Below are 17,658 nucleotides of genomic sequence, written 5' to 3' on the forward strand. Positions count from 1 at the left end.
TTGTCCACCATCTCTCTCCCTCTCCTCTGTTTTTAGACCCATTATTTCTTCCCCCCTAGTCTGGTATATGCACGTCTCTTTGAACCCCCCCTCTTCCTTCCCTCCCTCTGTCCCTCCGTGTACTTCTACACCAGGGCCCTCCTCCCTGAAGGCATGCCCCTCCCCCCGAAGGCCTGCACTCCCCTGAAGGCCTGGTCTCCTCCCCAAAAGCCTGCATGTTCCCCCCGGCCTACCGCTCTTACCTTAAGATAATTGGCAGCCTGCAGAGAGAATTGCGGTGCTGTAGCAATCTTTGCAGGCTGCCGTCGTCCTCAGCACCACATTCACTCTACCACAGACACACCCCTCCTCTGACATCAGGATCGCGACAGAGCCAATGTGGTGCTGAGGATGACGGCCTGCAAAGATTGCTACAGCACTGCGATCTTCTGTTCAGGCTGCTGATTATCTTAAGGTAAGAACAGGGAGGCCAGGGGGGAATCCAGAGGATGCTGCAAAGGGCAAGGCAGCACTTCCCGGCTGACCCTCCCCCTTGCCCCCTAAAGCGGCAACAGCAATCCAGCAAGAGGCAGCGCTGCCGCTCCTGCTTTAGGGGGCGAGGTGGGAGGGTTGGTAACCGAATTGGCAAGTCCGATTTATTTATTTATTTATTTATTTTACGAATTGATTCGAATTGGAAACTGGGCAGCACTAGTTAACACAAAATAAATTTGTTATGAATATTAGGATGGCTGAGATCTTATGGGGTAAGTTAGGGCCAGCAGTAAAGGTTGGCACTAAATTGTTACATGGTGAGCCACATCTAACTGTTCTTTCCAAAGTTAGAAATGAAGGATGCTCATGGGTTTATCTTCATCTTCAAAGAGCCAAGGAAATCAATGGTAATGTTGTCATTTCATAAACTTAGCATTGAGTGTTCCCGGTCATTTAGCATGACACATTTAGCTGACACAAAATTCTGTATCCTAACTGCTTACCAGCTGTGGCTTACATATTCATATGGGGGCCATGCTTGCAGGTAATACACTGGTTGCTTCTAGTGCAACAAACACTTTATTCCTGAACCTGTGGGTAGTCAATCCCTTCTTGTGAGAATTCTTGTAGAGAGTTTCATTAGCATTCTTTTGCTCAACCTCCCATCCCTCTGGGCTGTCCTCTAATTTCTCAGTTGTCTCTCTACAAGTGAAATGGTTAGAAGCCTGTCTTTTCTGCTCATGTTTATTTTTCAGTTAAATTTTTTTTTTTGGGGGGGTTGCTATCTGCGAGGCTTTTCACTGCTGCAGAGGATCCCAATCTTGGGACATCTCTGACTGCGGAAGAGTGTAGACTCTGAGGTTGAGGCCGGGTCTGCTTCCAAGGGGCAGGCTTCTTTTTCAGTGCACCCACTTGGTCAGCCTATACTAAAAGCAAGTTTCGCCCCAGATTCATCCACATTGGGCTTGAGTGCAGGCTGCGTGGCAGATTTTCCAGGATCGGGGCTGACTGACTGCCTTCCTCCCCCCTGTTTGCATGCGCGAGGTCTGGTGGAGGTTGAGGTCTCCAGCTGATTTGTTGGGCCCGAGAGGCAGTCCGAAGACACAAGCAGCCCAGATTCCAGACTTGTTGAGGCAGAAGTTCACCCAGTAAGTATTGTTTTATCTGTTATATGGTAATGATATGAGCAGAACAGACATTTTTCTTAGGGAGAGTCCCTGTATCCCTCCCTATTCTTTTTCCTCTCCAAGGCTGACCATCTGCTTTGGTACAAGCTGAGGAATTAGAGGACAGCCCAGAGGGATGGGAGGTGGAGCAAAAGAATGCTAATGAGGCTCTTTATAAGAATTCTCTTGAGAAGGGATTGAATACCCACAGGTTCAGGAATAAAGTGTCTGTCTACTAGAAAGAAGATTTCCGAGGTAAGAACCTAATCTCTTCTTATCATTTGATGTACCATGTTTAAATTTCTAATTTTGATGATTAAAATGCTAATATTTGAGTGATTTTTTTATTCCTCATGCTAAGAACCGTGTTTGAATTTCATGGATTGTGGATTACTTTTGTTTCAGCTATAAAATATATTGTTTTAACCATAACTAGGAACTGTTCATTGTCTGTCACTGGCTGTAGAATATGGAATACTTTGCTAGCAGATGAAATGATTGAAATAAGTTACTTTTTTGTCCAGATAATCTTTATTGAGTTTTCTATATATAGAATTACAGTACAACAAATACTAACAGAAACAAGACAAATAAACTACCAAAATAAAAGAGAAAACATCTTTACAATATAATTACCAGATCAACAATATGGAGCAGAAGATACCACTGTGGATATCAATTGGGAGAGACAGAAGAAAATAAAAAAAAATTGTGTCATATAATAGTCTATAATTGGCTGCCATATTCTTTTAAATGACAATAAATATCCTTTGTGCTCTGTGATATTCCTTTCATAACACACCATAAGGAATACATGAAATAGGTTACGTTAAGGTTTTGGGAGAAAGTTTAAGAATTTCCCTTCTTTTGACTGACATTTGATTTAGCTCAGTTCAAACAGTTGAAATAATTGTTTTAGTGCCAGTGTTGCTTTGTAAATTGCTTGAAACATTCCTAATGGATAAGCAGAATATAAGTTACTTTAAATTAAATAGACACTTCAAGTGTTGAGATGTACAGTAGCAGTACATTTGTGAGGCTGGGATCATATCCAACACACAGTGTCCTGGTATGCACAGAACTAACTCTTTTGGAAACATTATCCAGTAAGATTGGGAAACAATATTGAGACTGAGCTGTTTGTTCATCGCCCTTGTAAAAATGCAACAAACAACTTAAAAATGTAAATTATTACAATGTTTTTAAACTCTATTGTTTTCTTGAATTGTATTCTTTCTAACATAATAGAAGTTGCAAAGAATTATATACATCACAGTTTGTGTGTCTGGGGGTAAAAGAAATCTATAACAAAAATAATCCAGTCATTTCAGAACCACTCGCTGCAAAACGCAATCAATAAAAGTGGAGAAAAAGCCTCAGGTTTAAAGAGCCAAACTCTGTTGAACCCCACAAGGAGTACAAGAAACAGGGTGGCCCACCTTCAGCCATTGAGAAAAACCTCTACTTACTAACTGACTTTCTCATATACTCCTGGCAAATAACAAAACATTCATGTATACAAATAGCAAGAAAAAAAATATATCAAAATATGAAATCCCTTTCCCAGGATAATGGCTAGTCACTTGACATTCTAATCGTGAGGTTCTTGAAATCCAGTTAGTCATTAAAGCACAGGGCAATGTAGTCCAACAAATATGCACTAAGAAACGTCATGCATTCAACATAAACAGTACTTACCTTCAAATGACGTTTCCTTCTGGCAATAACTGCTACACAAATGCCCCTGGTTGATTCAGCTTTGGTCGATTCAGCCAGTGAAGAACTTTAGAAGGCATTTTGGGTTTACTCCCATGTTGCAGAGGGTGGATCTGCGAAACAGGAGCCACGTCAGGAGTGTTGAGTGTGCTAGATTTTTTTATATTGTTGTTAGATTTTTTTCCAGCAGTACACTGAGAAGATCATTGTGTTTCCCTGTGTATTTATGGGTACCCTGCAACTTATTTTGGGAATTGATTGAGATGGCATCTTCCAGATGGGATACAGTCCTCTCGTATATGGAACAACAAGTGGAGGGACTACTGTCAACATTCCGACTTTTTACTTTTGAAAAAGATAATGTAATCACACCGGATTAGGATTAACTGTCATTTTTGCATAAATGCATTATACAGGCAGAATTACAGGCTATGACTCTAGCAGAGTACTGACGAATTAAGAGGAACCCCACAGACTGCTTTTGGATAATGTAGTATTCCTGGAAAAGTGGAATGCTAAACTAAATAAATGCTCACTTGACTTGATGATGCTCATCATTGATACCATCAGAAGTGAATTGGAACAATATAGGAGTGAATATCAAGATAAGCTGTGGACAGTTCAAGAATGTAGCTCTGTCAAGGGTTTTGATGAGCAATTGGAAAGTTTGTCTCTGTTAATATTGTATTTTAATTGGTGCATTGTTTTGGCGTTTTTTGTATACTGCCTAGAAAGCTTGATTGGGCAGTATAAGAAATTTTAAATAAACTTGAAACTTGAAGGATAAAATGGAGGAGTTTAAAAATGATGTCAGGAAAATGAAAGTGAGAAAACTGTGGCAGGATGAACAAGATTGTGTAAAGGGTTTTATCTACCCACAAATGGACCGAAGTCGGAGAGATTGACAAATCAGAAGAAAGACATATGCACAATCATCTGGTGACTCAACAGATGGGGAAAGGCGCTCAAGAGAGTTCAGTGGATCTGTGGTTTCCATTCAGGAGCCTACAAGACAATGCATTCAAACCTGAAATTTTCAAATAAGCACACCAGGGACAGGAGGTGGGGGTCGCGCAGTGAGAGAAAAACACACAGTGTGCCACCCACAATAAGTTCCTCAAATATTTTTAACTTATTTCAGTGTCTCTTACAGCAAGATGAGATTTTGGTGTTGGCCAAGAGATTATTCTTTGTGCCTCAGGTCAACTACACTCCTTTAAATATGTGGGTTAGCATTTATAAATTATTAAGTGTAATCTGGCACTATTTTTTAAAGATATGGATGACATAGATGCAAAAAGGACTTTATCTAGACCTTCCACATGGAACCCAAGGCCCCATGGACTCCCACCTGCAGGTCTTCCAGCATTTGGTAGAAGATTAAATTGGTCACATGGAGTCTGCGTAAGGTCAGAGGAAATCTATCTGGGACAGAACAAGCAGCCATTAGAACATTAGCTATGGATACCTCTGTCATCGGTCCCGCAGATAAGGGAGCAGAATCGTGATTTTGGACACTCAGAAGTATATGGCTGAAGCTATGGCAGACATTCAGTATTATTGTGAATTATTGAAGGATCCATCAATGGATTTGGCTGAGATATATTCCCGTTCAGGCATTGAAAAATGAGGTTATCACTGAGAAAGAATGCAAGTTTTGGAGACAAAATTATCTTACCATTCTGGTGTTTTATTTTGTACCAAAGGTACACAAAAATCTTGCAGAACCTCTAGGATGCCCCATTGTGTCAGGCATTGGCTCTGCTTTGGAGCCACTGTCTGCCTTTGTAGATTTTCATTTGAAAGCAGAGGTTCCCAAAGCACGTTCTTACATCACCACCAGCATGTTGAATTTTTTTGGACACTTATAATGATGTTCCATCTGGAGCGCTCTTGGCTACACTTGATATTACTGTTCTATACGTGAATATACTTCGAGAACAATATTTAATAAATAACTCTTCTTGCCAAAAATAGTGCACTGAATGAGAACTATCTAGCTAAACATAGCATGCACAAGTTGATTCAAATGTGAAAAGGAGGAAAAAGCCTCAGAGAACACAGTACAAGCCAGCCGCCATAGCGGCTCAAGGCCAGACTGGACAATACCTCATAGGCACAAAAAACCTTCTTTGTCATGCTGTGCCTCAAGACCAAGCCATTGAAGTTATTCGGGGACATTTACTAGCATCATCTCTATCTAGTTGGAAGTTGATTTTTTGGTCACCATTGCTACATCTGCTCTGGAGAAGAATTATTTTATGTTTGACAAATTCTACATGCAGATGAAAGGCCATGTGAGCCACTATGGCACCTACCATAGCCTGTTTATACGTTAGTGCTTTTGAGGAAAAGGTTTTGTATCCTTCAGAAATTTTTATGTACGTATACACGTGGAAATGTTTTATCAATGACATCTTTTTGGTTTGGATTGAATCAGAAGATCTATTTTCAGCTTTTGTACAATGGTTAAATATATGTGATCCAAATTTGCAGTTTATACCTACCATACAGCTGAGCATACAGGGGAGACATGATCGAGACGTTCAAGTATCTCACGGGCCGTATCGAGGTGGAAGAGGATATCTTCTTCTTCAAAGGCCCCACGGCAACAAGAAGGCATCCGTGGAAAATCAGGGGCGGGAAACTACACGGTGACACCAGGAAATACTTCTTCAACGAAAGGGTGTTTGATCGCTGGAATAATCTCCCACTGCAGGTGGTCGAGGCCAGCAGCGTGCCTGATTTTAAGACAAAATGGGATCGTCACGTGGGATCTCTTCACAGAGAAAAGTAGGGGAGGGTTATTGGGGTGGGCAGACTTGATGGGCCGTGGCCCTTATCTGCCGTCTATTTCTATGTTTCTATGTTATCTCTTTTTTTAGACATAAACATCATGCTAAAGGGATTTACATTCATTACCACCATCCGCCGCAAGGCCACTGACCGTAATAATTTATTGCAGTTTGAGAGCTACCATCTAAGGCTTTTAAAAGTTAATTTGCCGGTGGGACAGTTTTTGAGATTTCGCAGACTGTGCACCACAGATTGTGAGCTCAAACTATGAGCACAAGATATGTGGCAGAGTTGTGGACAGGTAGTACCCGCATGGAGTAATTAAGAAGGCTTACACTATAGTCATAGAGATCTGTGCTCTTGCAGGGGTCCACAACCAAGGATGGATCAAGATTGTGGTGTGTGTTACCTTATTCACATCTAGGGCATTTCAAATCGAGCATATAATCAAGAAATATTGGCATGTATTGCAGCACCATGAGATTTTTCAATCACCGTCCCGATTTGCATACTTGCGGGGCAGGAATTTATAGGAATTACTTATCCAGTCTTACTTTTCAAATGCATCTGGTGAGAAATGATACACCCCCACTTGCAGTGGAAGTATATGCTGCAAGCTAAGACTATAATACGGTTGGGATTGTCTACCTTACTGGATGTGCGTGCAGGTTGTTTTACATTGGGCATACTACCAGGTCCATTAGAACTCGGATCGTGGAGCATCTTGAGCAAAATTTGGAGGGGGGATAGCACAGTCTCACTGACACAACATTGGCAAGATAAAGAACATAGCATAGCCAATTTGGAATTTGTGGTTCTGGAGGTTCCTGTTTTACAGCGAGGAGGACCAATTTGGAATTTGTGGTTCTGGAGGTCCTGTTTTACAGCGAGAAGGAACTATGTCAGCGGTATTGTGGAAAAAAGGAACAACAGTGGATTTTCCATTGGCAGACTGTTATTCCACTTGGACCTAATCGGGAAGTTGAATGGTGGGCATTTTTACATCATTAAATTTTTAAATTTCTCGGATCTTTGTTGATCCGGTGATGTCATTTCTGGTATCTTCAGTGTCTGAAAAAGGAGTGGGGTGTATGGTGGCAATTTGGAGGAGATAAATTGAACAACTGAAGAATGAGGTACGCTCCAGAGTCACTGCAAGCTCGTTTTACAGAGATCGTGGATCATGAGATGTGTTAAAACTTTATTTGTTGTTTATGTTTTTCACAGACCACATCACAAAGAGAGATTTTGCACCATTTGTGTTTTCTGAAGCAGCTCCAGACGAAACATGTCGGAACCAAGAAAGTATTTTGAATTAATGATTCAAGCGTGAACAAAGCGAAAGCACGAATAAAGCGCAGATTGGGACATATTTGGACATGTGCAGTGATTGAAAGAGGTTACACAGACACACGATTTCAGGCTTAACCCGGATTTTCGGCCTGGCGGTCATACATCTGAGCACTGTTCTTAGTAGTTTCAATGCACAATACAAATTGAGTGTATAGATTTTTGTATTGTTATCTATTAGATTTTTTTCTGGCAGCATGCTGGAAAGATTGTGTTTCCCAGTGTATTTTTGGGTACGTTGGCCTTTCATGATATCATTAACCTGTATAAAAAAAATTTCCTTTCAGGAAAGTGTTAATAGGCGTTCAATGTTACTATCATTCTCACTCTGTGGAAATGTTTTAAAAGCATTTGGATGTAATAGTATCTTATAGGTCCTTTTACTAAACTTCGGTAGAAAGTAGCCTTAGCAGGTTCTTATGTGGTTTTTATCCTCCATACTAAAGCCATTTTTACCACAACAGTAAAATGGCTGAGTTCCCTTTTTTTTTTTTTTTCCTTTAATGGATGCACTAATGTCACAATTAGTGTGTGGCCACTAAATAAGATTACTGCAGTAGGCCTGTTTTGTAGGCCTAAGAACTGCACCAGTAATCCTGTGCTAATCAGCTAGCACACGGCAATGTAGACATGCTGATGTACCGTCTGCCCCAGACATGCCCCCTCTGCAAAAAAAAAAAAAAATTGTAAAAATATTTTTAGCGCATGCCAATTGGGAACTTACCGCAGGAAATCCTTTTAAGCTGCAGTAAATGCATGCTAGCACTTATGGCAGCTTAGTAAAAAGACCTCTTAAATAGTAATTCTGTTTATCCCAGGACAAGCAGGCAGCATATTCTTTACGCATGGGTGACGTCACCGACGGAGCCCTCGGTACGGACCTTTTTACTAGAAAGTTCTAGTTGGCCGCACCGCGCGTGCGCGAGTGCCTTCCCGCCCGACGGAGGAGTGCGTGGTCCCCAGTTTTTTTCGTTTCCGCGGAGCGAAGAAGACGTGTGTTTTTTCAACAGAGTTGAAATCCTCCTTTTGCCTTCCCGCTCGCGTTATTTTTTTCGGTTTTTCACCTTCGGGTACTTTTTTCTTTCTTTTGTTTTATTTTTTCGTTCCTACCCCGGCGGGGCCTGTTGCCACGATCCAGGCCTCGGGGTTTGATTTTGCGGAGGCCGTGTTTCCATTCATGCCCCCGCAGCCAGGTTTTAAGAAGTGCCAGCGGTGTGCACGCCCGATCTCCCTCACTGACCCACACAATTGGTGCTTGCAGTGTCTGGGACCAGAGCATCGGGCGGACTCCTGCACCCGCTGTGCCACTCTCAAAAAGCGCACGTTGAAGAATCGTCAAATCCAACAAAATTTACTTTTCGGCACCGGCCCGTCTATGGATTCGACATCTTCTTCTGCGGCACCGTCGAAATCGACACCGACCACTTCGACGCCGCCTGAGACGACGTCGGCGCCTCCGGCGCCAGGTAAGCCGGCTAAGAAGCCTTCCCCCCTTGAGCGCCCTCCCGCCTCGGGGACGGCACCAGTCCTCTCGGCTCCACGCCGGGCCAAGAAACGCTCCACTCCGATATCGGTGAGTGCCTCGTCATCGGCACCCTCATCGCCGGAGTGTAGAGCGGCACCCAAGGAACCAAAAAAGAAAAAAGTGGTTCCGGTGCCTCCCCTGGATGACCGCATTGCGGCCATCCTCCAGGACAAGTTGCAAGAGCAACTCCACCAACAACTTCAGCAGCTCTTACCATCTATCTTGGCACCGCTGCTCTCGGTACCAGACCGGCCCGAGCCCCGCACCGTCCAACCGGTATCCACTCCATTGGTACCTATGGACTCCTCCATGCCCATTCTCTCGGCACCGCATCTCCATTCCCATACCGAGCCAGTCGCCTTAACGACGACGGATCCTCCTCGGGACCGAGCAGGACACCGGTCTTCCCATGACCCGGACCGGCACCGGTCTTCCCGAGACCCGGACCGGCACCGTTCTTCCCGGGATCGGGACAGACACAGGTCTACATCGCCAGGAAATGTCTCGGTACGCTCAGGCAAGTCTTTGTCTAAGACTCACCATGCCGACCCGTCCACTCCGGTCTCTCGACACGCAACCACCGATGTCAGAGACCCGGACCTATGGGAAGAATCCCCCCCCGGTACCGAGGAGGATGCATCGTCGTCGGACGAAGAGCCTTCCGCACCCGAGACCGCTTCCAAACCTGAACAATCTTCCTTCTCTAAATTTCTCAGGGAGTTGTCAGGGGCTTTGTCTTTGCCATTGGAATCTGACTCCAAAAAGTCACAAGCTTTCCTGGAGGCTCTGGATTTCGATCAACCTCCCAAGGAGTTCCTAAAGTTACCTGTTCACGATATCCTACGGGAAACTTTTTATAAAAATTGGGAGAACCCGCTAACTGTCCCTGGGGCCCCCCGTAAATTGGACAGTCTCTATAGGGTCATACCAATCCCAGGTTTTGATAAACCCCAACTGCCCCACGAGTCTCTCCTGGTAGAATCCACCTTGAAAAAGACTCAGGGCACCAGTGTGTATGCCTCCACCCCTCCTGGCAGAGAAGGAAAAACTATGGACAAATTTGGCAAACGGCTCTACCAAAATGCCATGCTTGCCAATAGGGCAAACAACTACTCCTTCCATTTTTCCTTCTACCTGAAACATCTGGTAATGCAACTCTCCTCCATGCAAAAATACATGCCGGAGCACAAGGTCCCTCTTTTCCAGCAGCACATCTCCAGCCTGCTTCAACTGAGGAAGTTCATGGTGCGCTCTGTCTATGACTCCTTTGAGCTCTCCTCCCGTGCATCTGCCATCGCTGTGGCTATGCGCCGCCTGGCCTGGCTCAGGGTCTCTGATCTAGACGTCAACCATCAGGACCGTCTAGCCAACGCCCCATGTCTGGGAGATGAACTATTCGGAGAGTCCCTGGATACCACCACTCAGAAGCTCTCCGCCCATGAGACCAGATGGGATACTCTCATTAAACCAAAGAAAAAGACTCCTCCTACTCGTCCTTATAGACCGCAGACATCATATCAACGCAGGTTCTCTGCCAGACCGCTCAACCCACCTGCACAGCAACCTAGGCGGGCCCGCCAGCACCAACACACCCAGGCTCGTGCCCAGCCTAATCAACCTGCCAAGCCTCTTCCTCCTGCCAAACCTTCTCAGCCCTTTTGACTCCTCTCTCCAGGGCTTAGCCAGTCTTCCACCCTCATTGCCTCTTCCTCAGCCAATCGGAGGCAGGCTCCACATTTTCTTCAGCCGTTGGGAGGTCATCACATCGGACCAGTGGGTCCTCAACATCATCCGCCACGGCTACTCCCTCAACTTCCAGACTCTTCCGCCAGACAATCCTCCCGTCGAGTCTGCTTCTCTCTCAACTCAAACCCCCCTCCTCCTGAGGGAGGTTCAATCCCTCCTCCTTCTCAATGCCATCGAAGAAGTACCTCCAGATCAAAGGGGTCAGGGATTCTACTCCCGCTACTTCCTGGTACCCAAAAAGACAGGAGACCTTCGTCCCATTCTCGATCTCAGGGACCTCAACAAGTGTCTAGTCAAGGAGAAGTTCAGAATGCTCTCCCTTGCCACGCTTTACCCTCATCTCTCTCACAACGACTGGCTATGTTCCCTGGACCTCAAAGAGGCCTACACTCACATACCAATCAATCCAACTTCACGTCGCTACCTGCGATTCCAGGTGCACCATCGCCATTATCAGTACAAGGTGCTACCTTTTGGCCTCGCTTCATCACCCAGGGTGTTCACCAAATGCCTCATTGTGGCGGCGGCCTTCCTCAGGTCTCACAACCTCCAAGTGTTTCCCTACTTGGACGATTGGTTAGTGAAAGCTCCTACGTCTCCTCTTGTGCTACAAGCCACTCAACATACCATCTCTCTTCTCCATCTACTGGGGTTCGAGATCAACTACCCCAAGTCGCATCTGCTTCCCACACAGCGCCTTCAGTTCATCGGAGCAGTTCTCGATACCACACTAATGAGGGCATTCCTCCCCTCCGATCGTCGACGGGCTCTGCTCCACCTCTGTCATCAGGTGCTCCTTCATCAAACCATCCCAGCTCGACAGATGATGGTCCTCCTGGGACACATGGCATCAACGGTGCATGTGCTTCCCCTAGCACGACTCCACCTCAGGACACCTCAATGGACTCTAGCCGACCAGTGGTCACAGACCTCGAATCTTCTTTCTCATCCCATCTCTGTGACATCATCTCTTCGGCGATCTCTACAATGGTGGTTGAACTCCTCAAATCTTTCCAGGGGCCTTCTGTTGCATCTGCCCCCACATTCCATGATCATCACCACGGATGCCTCCCCTTATGCATGGGGAGCTCACCTGGGAGACCTACGCACCCAGGGTCTTTGGACCCCACAGGAGCGTCGACATCACATCAATTTTCTAGAACTACGAGCCATGTTCTATGCTCTCAAGGCCTTCCAGCACCTTCTTTGTCCTCAGGTTCTGCTCCTGTGCACGGACAACCAAGTCGCCATGTACTACATAAACAAACAGGGCGGCACGGGATCTCGCCTCCTTTGTCAGGAGGCTCTTCGTATTTGGACCTGGGCCACGGCCCGCAGTCTCTTCCTCAAGGCGGTCTATATCCAGGGCGAACAGAACTCCCTGGCCGACACTCTCAGCCGCATCCTTCAACCTCACGAGTGGACTTTAGATCCTCCCACGCTCCACTCCATCTTTGCTCGCTGGGGCACTCCGCAAGTGGACTTATTCGCAGCTCCTCACAACCATCAGCTGCCCCAGTTCTGCTCCAGACTCTTCTCTCCTCGCCGTCTGGCCCCGGATGCATTCCTACTCGACTGGACGGATCGGTTCCTCTATGCCTTTCCTCCACTACCTCTGATGTTGCGGACTTTATTCAAACTCCGCAGGGACAGAGCCACCATGATCCTCATAGCCCCCCGGTGGCCTCGTCAACACTGGTTCTCCCTCCTGCTTCAACTCAGCTCCAGGGAGCCCATTCCTCTACCTGTGTTTCCTACTCTACTTACACAGCAGCATCAGTCTCTACTACATCCCAATCTGTCTTCACTCCACCTGACAGCTTGGTTTCTCTCGGGCTGACCTCTCCAGGAAATCTGTCTCAGCCTGTTCGTCTCGTTTTAGACGCCTCCAGGAAACCAGCCACCCTTCAATGCTACCATCAGAAGTGGACCAGGTTCTCCTCTTGGTGTCTCCGGCATCATCACAATCCCACCTCCTTAGCGGTGGAACCTGTTCTGGACTACTTGCTCTCCCTGTCCAACGCAGGCCTCAAGTCTACCTCAATCAGAGTCCATCTCAGTGCCATCACGGCTTTTCATGAACCTGTCCTGGGAAAACCCCTCTCGGCTCACCCTCTGGTTTCCCGATTCATGAGGGGTCTCTTCAACATCAAACCACCTCTACAACCTCCTCCGGTCGTCTGGGACCTGAATGTGGTTTTATCTGCCCTCATGAAACCTCCCTTTGAGCCGCTTGCCACAACTTCGCTCAAATTTCTGACATGGAAGGTTCTTTTCCTCATTGCCATCACCTCTGCCAGGAGGGTTAGTGAGCTTCATGCACTGGTTGCCGATACACCGTTCACTATTTTTCACCATGACAAGGTGGTTCTACGCACCCATCCAAAGTTCCTTCCTAAGGTGGTCTCAGCTTTTCACCTCAACCAGTCCATTGTGTTGCCTGTTTTCTTCCCGAAACCTCATTCACATCCCGGAGAACAGGCATTGCACAGTCTTGACTGCAAGCGTGCCCTGGCTTACTATCTTGATCGTACAAGGGCTCACCGCTTGTCCCCTCAGCTCTTCCTGACCTTCGACCCAAATCGTTTGGGTCGACCGGTCTCTAAACGGACGCTATCCAACTGGCTTGCAGCTTGCATCGCGTTCTGTTACGCTCGGGCCGGTCTGTCACTAGACGGTGCTGTCACGGCCCACAGGGTAAGAGCTATGGCCGCTTCTGTTGCTTTCCTCCGTTCCACACCCATTGAGGAAATCTGCAAGGCGGCCACCTGGTCCTCAGTTCACACATTCACTACTCACTACTGTCTGGATGCTTTCTCCAGACGGGATGGGCACTTCGGCCAATCTGTACTTCAGAATTTATTTTCCTAATGGCCAACCATCCCTCCTCCCTCTTTGTTAGCTTGGAGGTCACCCATGCGTAAAGAATATGCTGCCTGCTTGTCCTGGGATAAAGCACAGTTACTTACCGTAACAGGTGTTATCCAGGGACAGCAGGCAGATATTCTTACGTCCCACCCTCCTCCCCGGGTTGGCTTCTTAGCTGGCTTATACTAACTGGGGACCACGCACTCCTCCGTCGGGCGGGAAGGCACTCGCGCACGCGCGGTGCGGCCAACTAGAACTTTCTAGTAAAAAGGTCCGTACCGAGGGCTCCGTCGGTGACGTCACCCATGCGTAAAGAATATCTGCCTGCTGTCCCTGGATAACACCTGTTACGGTAAGTAACTGTGCTCTATCATAAGTAATGGATGTACAAATAGGATTTGAATTGAAAAGTGAGGGTAGGGTTAAAGATGAGGAAGAGCTTCTGGTATTATAGTGGGAAGGGAAGCCAGACTGATGGGGTGAGCCTTGTCATGATCTGGTATATTATAAAGTAAATGAATCAATAGTACATATAGTTGGAAACTGGAAACGTCACACACTGCACCCCTTAACACCCTTTTTCTTTAATGTTCTAGTTAATGGGAACTACAACAAGAAGTTTAAAGACGATCAGTTCCTCTGCTCCCCTTCTCGTGTACTCCATATCCGAAAAATTCCAAATGAAGTCACTGAAGCTGAAGTCATTTCATTAGGTTTACCTTTCGGCAAAGTAACTAATCTTCTGATGCTAAAAGCAAAAAGCCAGGTAACCTATGTTTCAGAATAAAAGCGTGAGCAAGCCAGAGAGGAAGAGCAGCACAAACCAAGCAACAGAAGAAATAAAGTGTACTGGGCCCAGATGTGAACAAAAGAAAAAGTTTGGACTAATTTGTGTTGGGATAGCTTCCTTGAGCGACTCGATCAGAAGACATCCAGATATTAAACTGCAAGTGTGATTTCTTATGTACACATCATCACCTTCTGCAATAGCAAAAGAAATCACGCTTGCAGTTTATTATTTGGATGTCTTCTGACCGAGTTGCTGAGGGAAACTAACACAAAACAGTCCCTGACACAGGCAATTAGCTGAAACATGGCCTATGTCGGGTCCTTCAATAAATCTTGCTTTCTTTGATTTGAGGCCTTGCCTTTTCTTTTGTTCCCACTACGCTTCACTTCCTCTGCAAAATAAAAGTGTACAATATGTGTTAGTTTGTATGGAAAGTGTGTATTTTTTTTTAAAAGCTGCTATAAAGATTGAATTGATGGTAATTTCATATTACTCAAATAAGTTGGAGAGCTGCATTATCATAGATTCAGTTATCTCTTTGTAGACAAAGTCTGTTTCATGTTGAAAATGTTTAAAACCAAGTCTTGAGATTTTTCCAGGTTGTAATAAGTTAATGAGTTAAAAAATTTGTTCCCTAAAATGTGAACTCTTATCAGATTGTAAATTTCAGTTTATTATCTCAAGTCAGTTATGGGATTTGGGCAGGGCACTGAAATCCCACTTGTATTGGTGTTTTTGACAGAATTAATTTTTATGAAAACTTTTGATTGATTTCCAATTTTTTACATGATTTGTAGAGTACATATACCATTTTACAGGTTTTTTTTAACAGTTTCTTTATCTCAGGCTCTGGGTAGGGGCAAAGGACATAGGCAAAGTAGTGGCTCCTGGCCAGTTAAATTACTTGTGCGGGGCTATCCACTTGAATCAACTTATTTGAAATTTAGAAATCTTTTGAAAACATTTCTCTTTGAGAAAACTTTTTCTGTTCAGTTAGGTGACTCTAGTTTTATGAGGCAGTCTGGAGAATATTTTAATGTTATTTATTTTTGGCCTGATTCTCTATAGCAGAGGTCCCCAAAGTCCCTCCTTGAGGGCCGAATACAGTCGGGTTTACAGGATTTCCCCAATGAATATGCATGAGATCTATGTGCATGCACTGCTTTCAATGCATATTCATTGGGGAAATCCTGAAAACCTGACTGGATTCGGCCCTCAAGGAGGGACTTTGGAGACTCCTGCTCTATAGGATGCCTGGTCACAGCAGCCTCCTAAGCGGCTTTTGAGAATCGCACACAGGCATCCTATATAGAATCGTGTCTGTCCATTGTCTAATCCCACCTAACCACTTTGATTCTCTAACCGGTATCTACGTCACAGGCACTGGTTAGAGAATCATATTGCTGCTGAGCTGATCATGGCAAGGGAATCTCCCTGCTACGATCAGCTCAGCAGCAAACGCAGCAGCAGGGAACCAATATCTTCTCCCTCCCCTCCCCCCCGCAAAGTCAGGTGGCAAGAGAGATACCCACTCCCTACTACCATCCCCCCAAAGCATCCACCAGCAGGTGGAGTGCCCATTCCTTCTGCCAGAACCCCCTCCCGAAACACCCCTTCTTCACCCAACTGCGATAGGCAGAAGGGATGCCCACTCCTTCCTGCCAGAACCCCCCCTGAAACCCCCCACCCAACCGCGATAGGTAGGAGGGATGCCCACTCCTTCCTACCAGAACACCCCCCTAGTGACCGACTGACTGACCCACCAACCCTCCACCCAGCGATCTCCCTAACAGGGAGACCACCCCCCAGCTCCCCCCCTGTACCTTGTAAACAGAAGGTCCGGCTGGAGGGAGACATACACCCTCTGGCCGGCGGTTTATTTTGGGATGCACCGGGAGGAACCTAAGGCTCAGATTGGCTCAGATGCCTAAGGCCCCTCCCATTCTGGGATGCACTGGGAGGGGCCTAAGACTCCGATTGGCCAGATACCTCAAACACGCAGCTGCTCAGCTGATCACAGCAGTGAGATTTCTTTGCCGCAATCAGCATAGGGGCCAAGTCTGTTTGATTGAAATGTGGACCAGCTTTTTGTTGGCCTACATTTCAGGTGCCTATTGCAGCCCTAGGGAGACACATAAGGCCGCCTAAGCTCACCCAAGGCCTCTTCCGGTCGAAACCACACTCATGCCTAGCCTTGGGTGAGCTTAAGCATCCCTATGTGTCTCCCTCAACTATGACAGACGTCTAAGGTGTAGTCGGCCTGCTTCAGGGTGTGGGTTTTTTTTTTTAAGTGCATCCAGATTGGCTGGTTAGACAGCGGTAGGACGCTTCTATTACAATGAACCCATAATTTAAGTAGGACTCTTGGCATTTTCTTTTAAATGCAGCTCTCTTCTTGTTGGCAGTCTTGGAGGCTTCTGCTGTCTCATCATTGGGTCTTTCCCCCTTTTCAAAGAAGCTCTCCAGCGATGTTTGGTTTTTTTTTTTTACTCATTTTTGCTAGGGTTAGCTTGTGGGCTTACCGAAAAAAAATACTGCGACTGAGACAAGTGTGGGAAAGAGGTGTGGATGGAAGTGGTCACTTTTCAAAATAAAATATCTTGCAAACTAATGTAAATAAAATAAAAAATGTTATTCTTTCTGTGTGGCCTGATTTGGCACAGCCCGCAGCCTGGTGGTTGGGGACTCCTAGTCTAAGTAGTTTTTACATTCAGGTACTCAAGTATTTTTCCCTAACTGTCCCGGTGGGCTCACAATCTACCTAACGTATCAAGAGCAATGGAGGATTAAGTGACTTGCCCAGGGTCACAAAGAGCAGCACTGGGCTCGAGCCCATAACCTCAGGGTATTGAGACTGTAACTCTAACTACTAGGCCACTCCTCCCTCCACAGCACTTAATCACCTAAGTTTAGCAGTTAAATTGGACTGCATAAAAGTCAGTCCTGTCTTTGTGGTGTCACTTAGGTGGTTGAGTGCTGAATACCATATAAGAGATAACTGGCTGCATAAACTCGGAAATTCAATGCCAGTGCCTGGACATTGCCCAGCATTGAATATGCGGGAATAACGCTGGAGATAACGAAAAAAAAAAGTTCACTGCTTCCAACTGAATATCAACCGCACCATTTTTTCCTTCAGAACCACAGTGGCTAGCAGAAATCTGTACTAAGAGCAATCTGTGATAAATCCATGATTTTCTTTGAGAAAGTATGGGTGCAGTAACTGC

At 45.8% G+C, this 17,658-nt stretch overlaps 1 protein-coding gene across 6 annotated transcripts in view; it reads left to right on the forward strand.

Annotated features, from left to right (window-relative positions):
* PTBP3 (polypyrimidine tract binding protein 3) overlaps nt 1–17,658 on the forward strand; it is a 255,937-nt gene that overhangs the window by 95,046 nt on the left and 143,233 nt on the right. For 5 of the 6 annotated variants that reach the window (XM_033926068.1, XM_033926075.1, XM_033926058.1 and 2 more), the window contains exon 3: nt 14,238–14,407. The exons of the other annotated variant lie outside the window; for it this stretch is intronic. In XM_033926068.1, coding sequence (XP_033781959.1) covers nt 14,238–14,407 — 170 coding nt within the window. The remainder of the gene's footprint in view (nt 1–14,237; nt 14,408–17,658) is intronic. 6 annotated transcript variants of the gene reach the window in all.

The sequence above is a fragment of the Geotrypetes seraphini genome, chromosome 1, assembly GCF_902459505.1.
Source record: "Geotrypetes seraphini chromosome 1, aGeoSer1.1, whole genome shotgun sequence".
Lineage (NCBI taxonomy): Eukaryota > Metazoa > Chordata > Amphibia > Gymnophiona > Dermophiidae > Geotrypetes > Geotrypetes seraphini.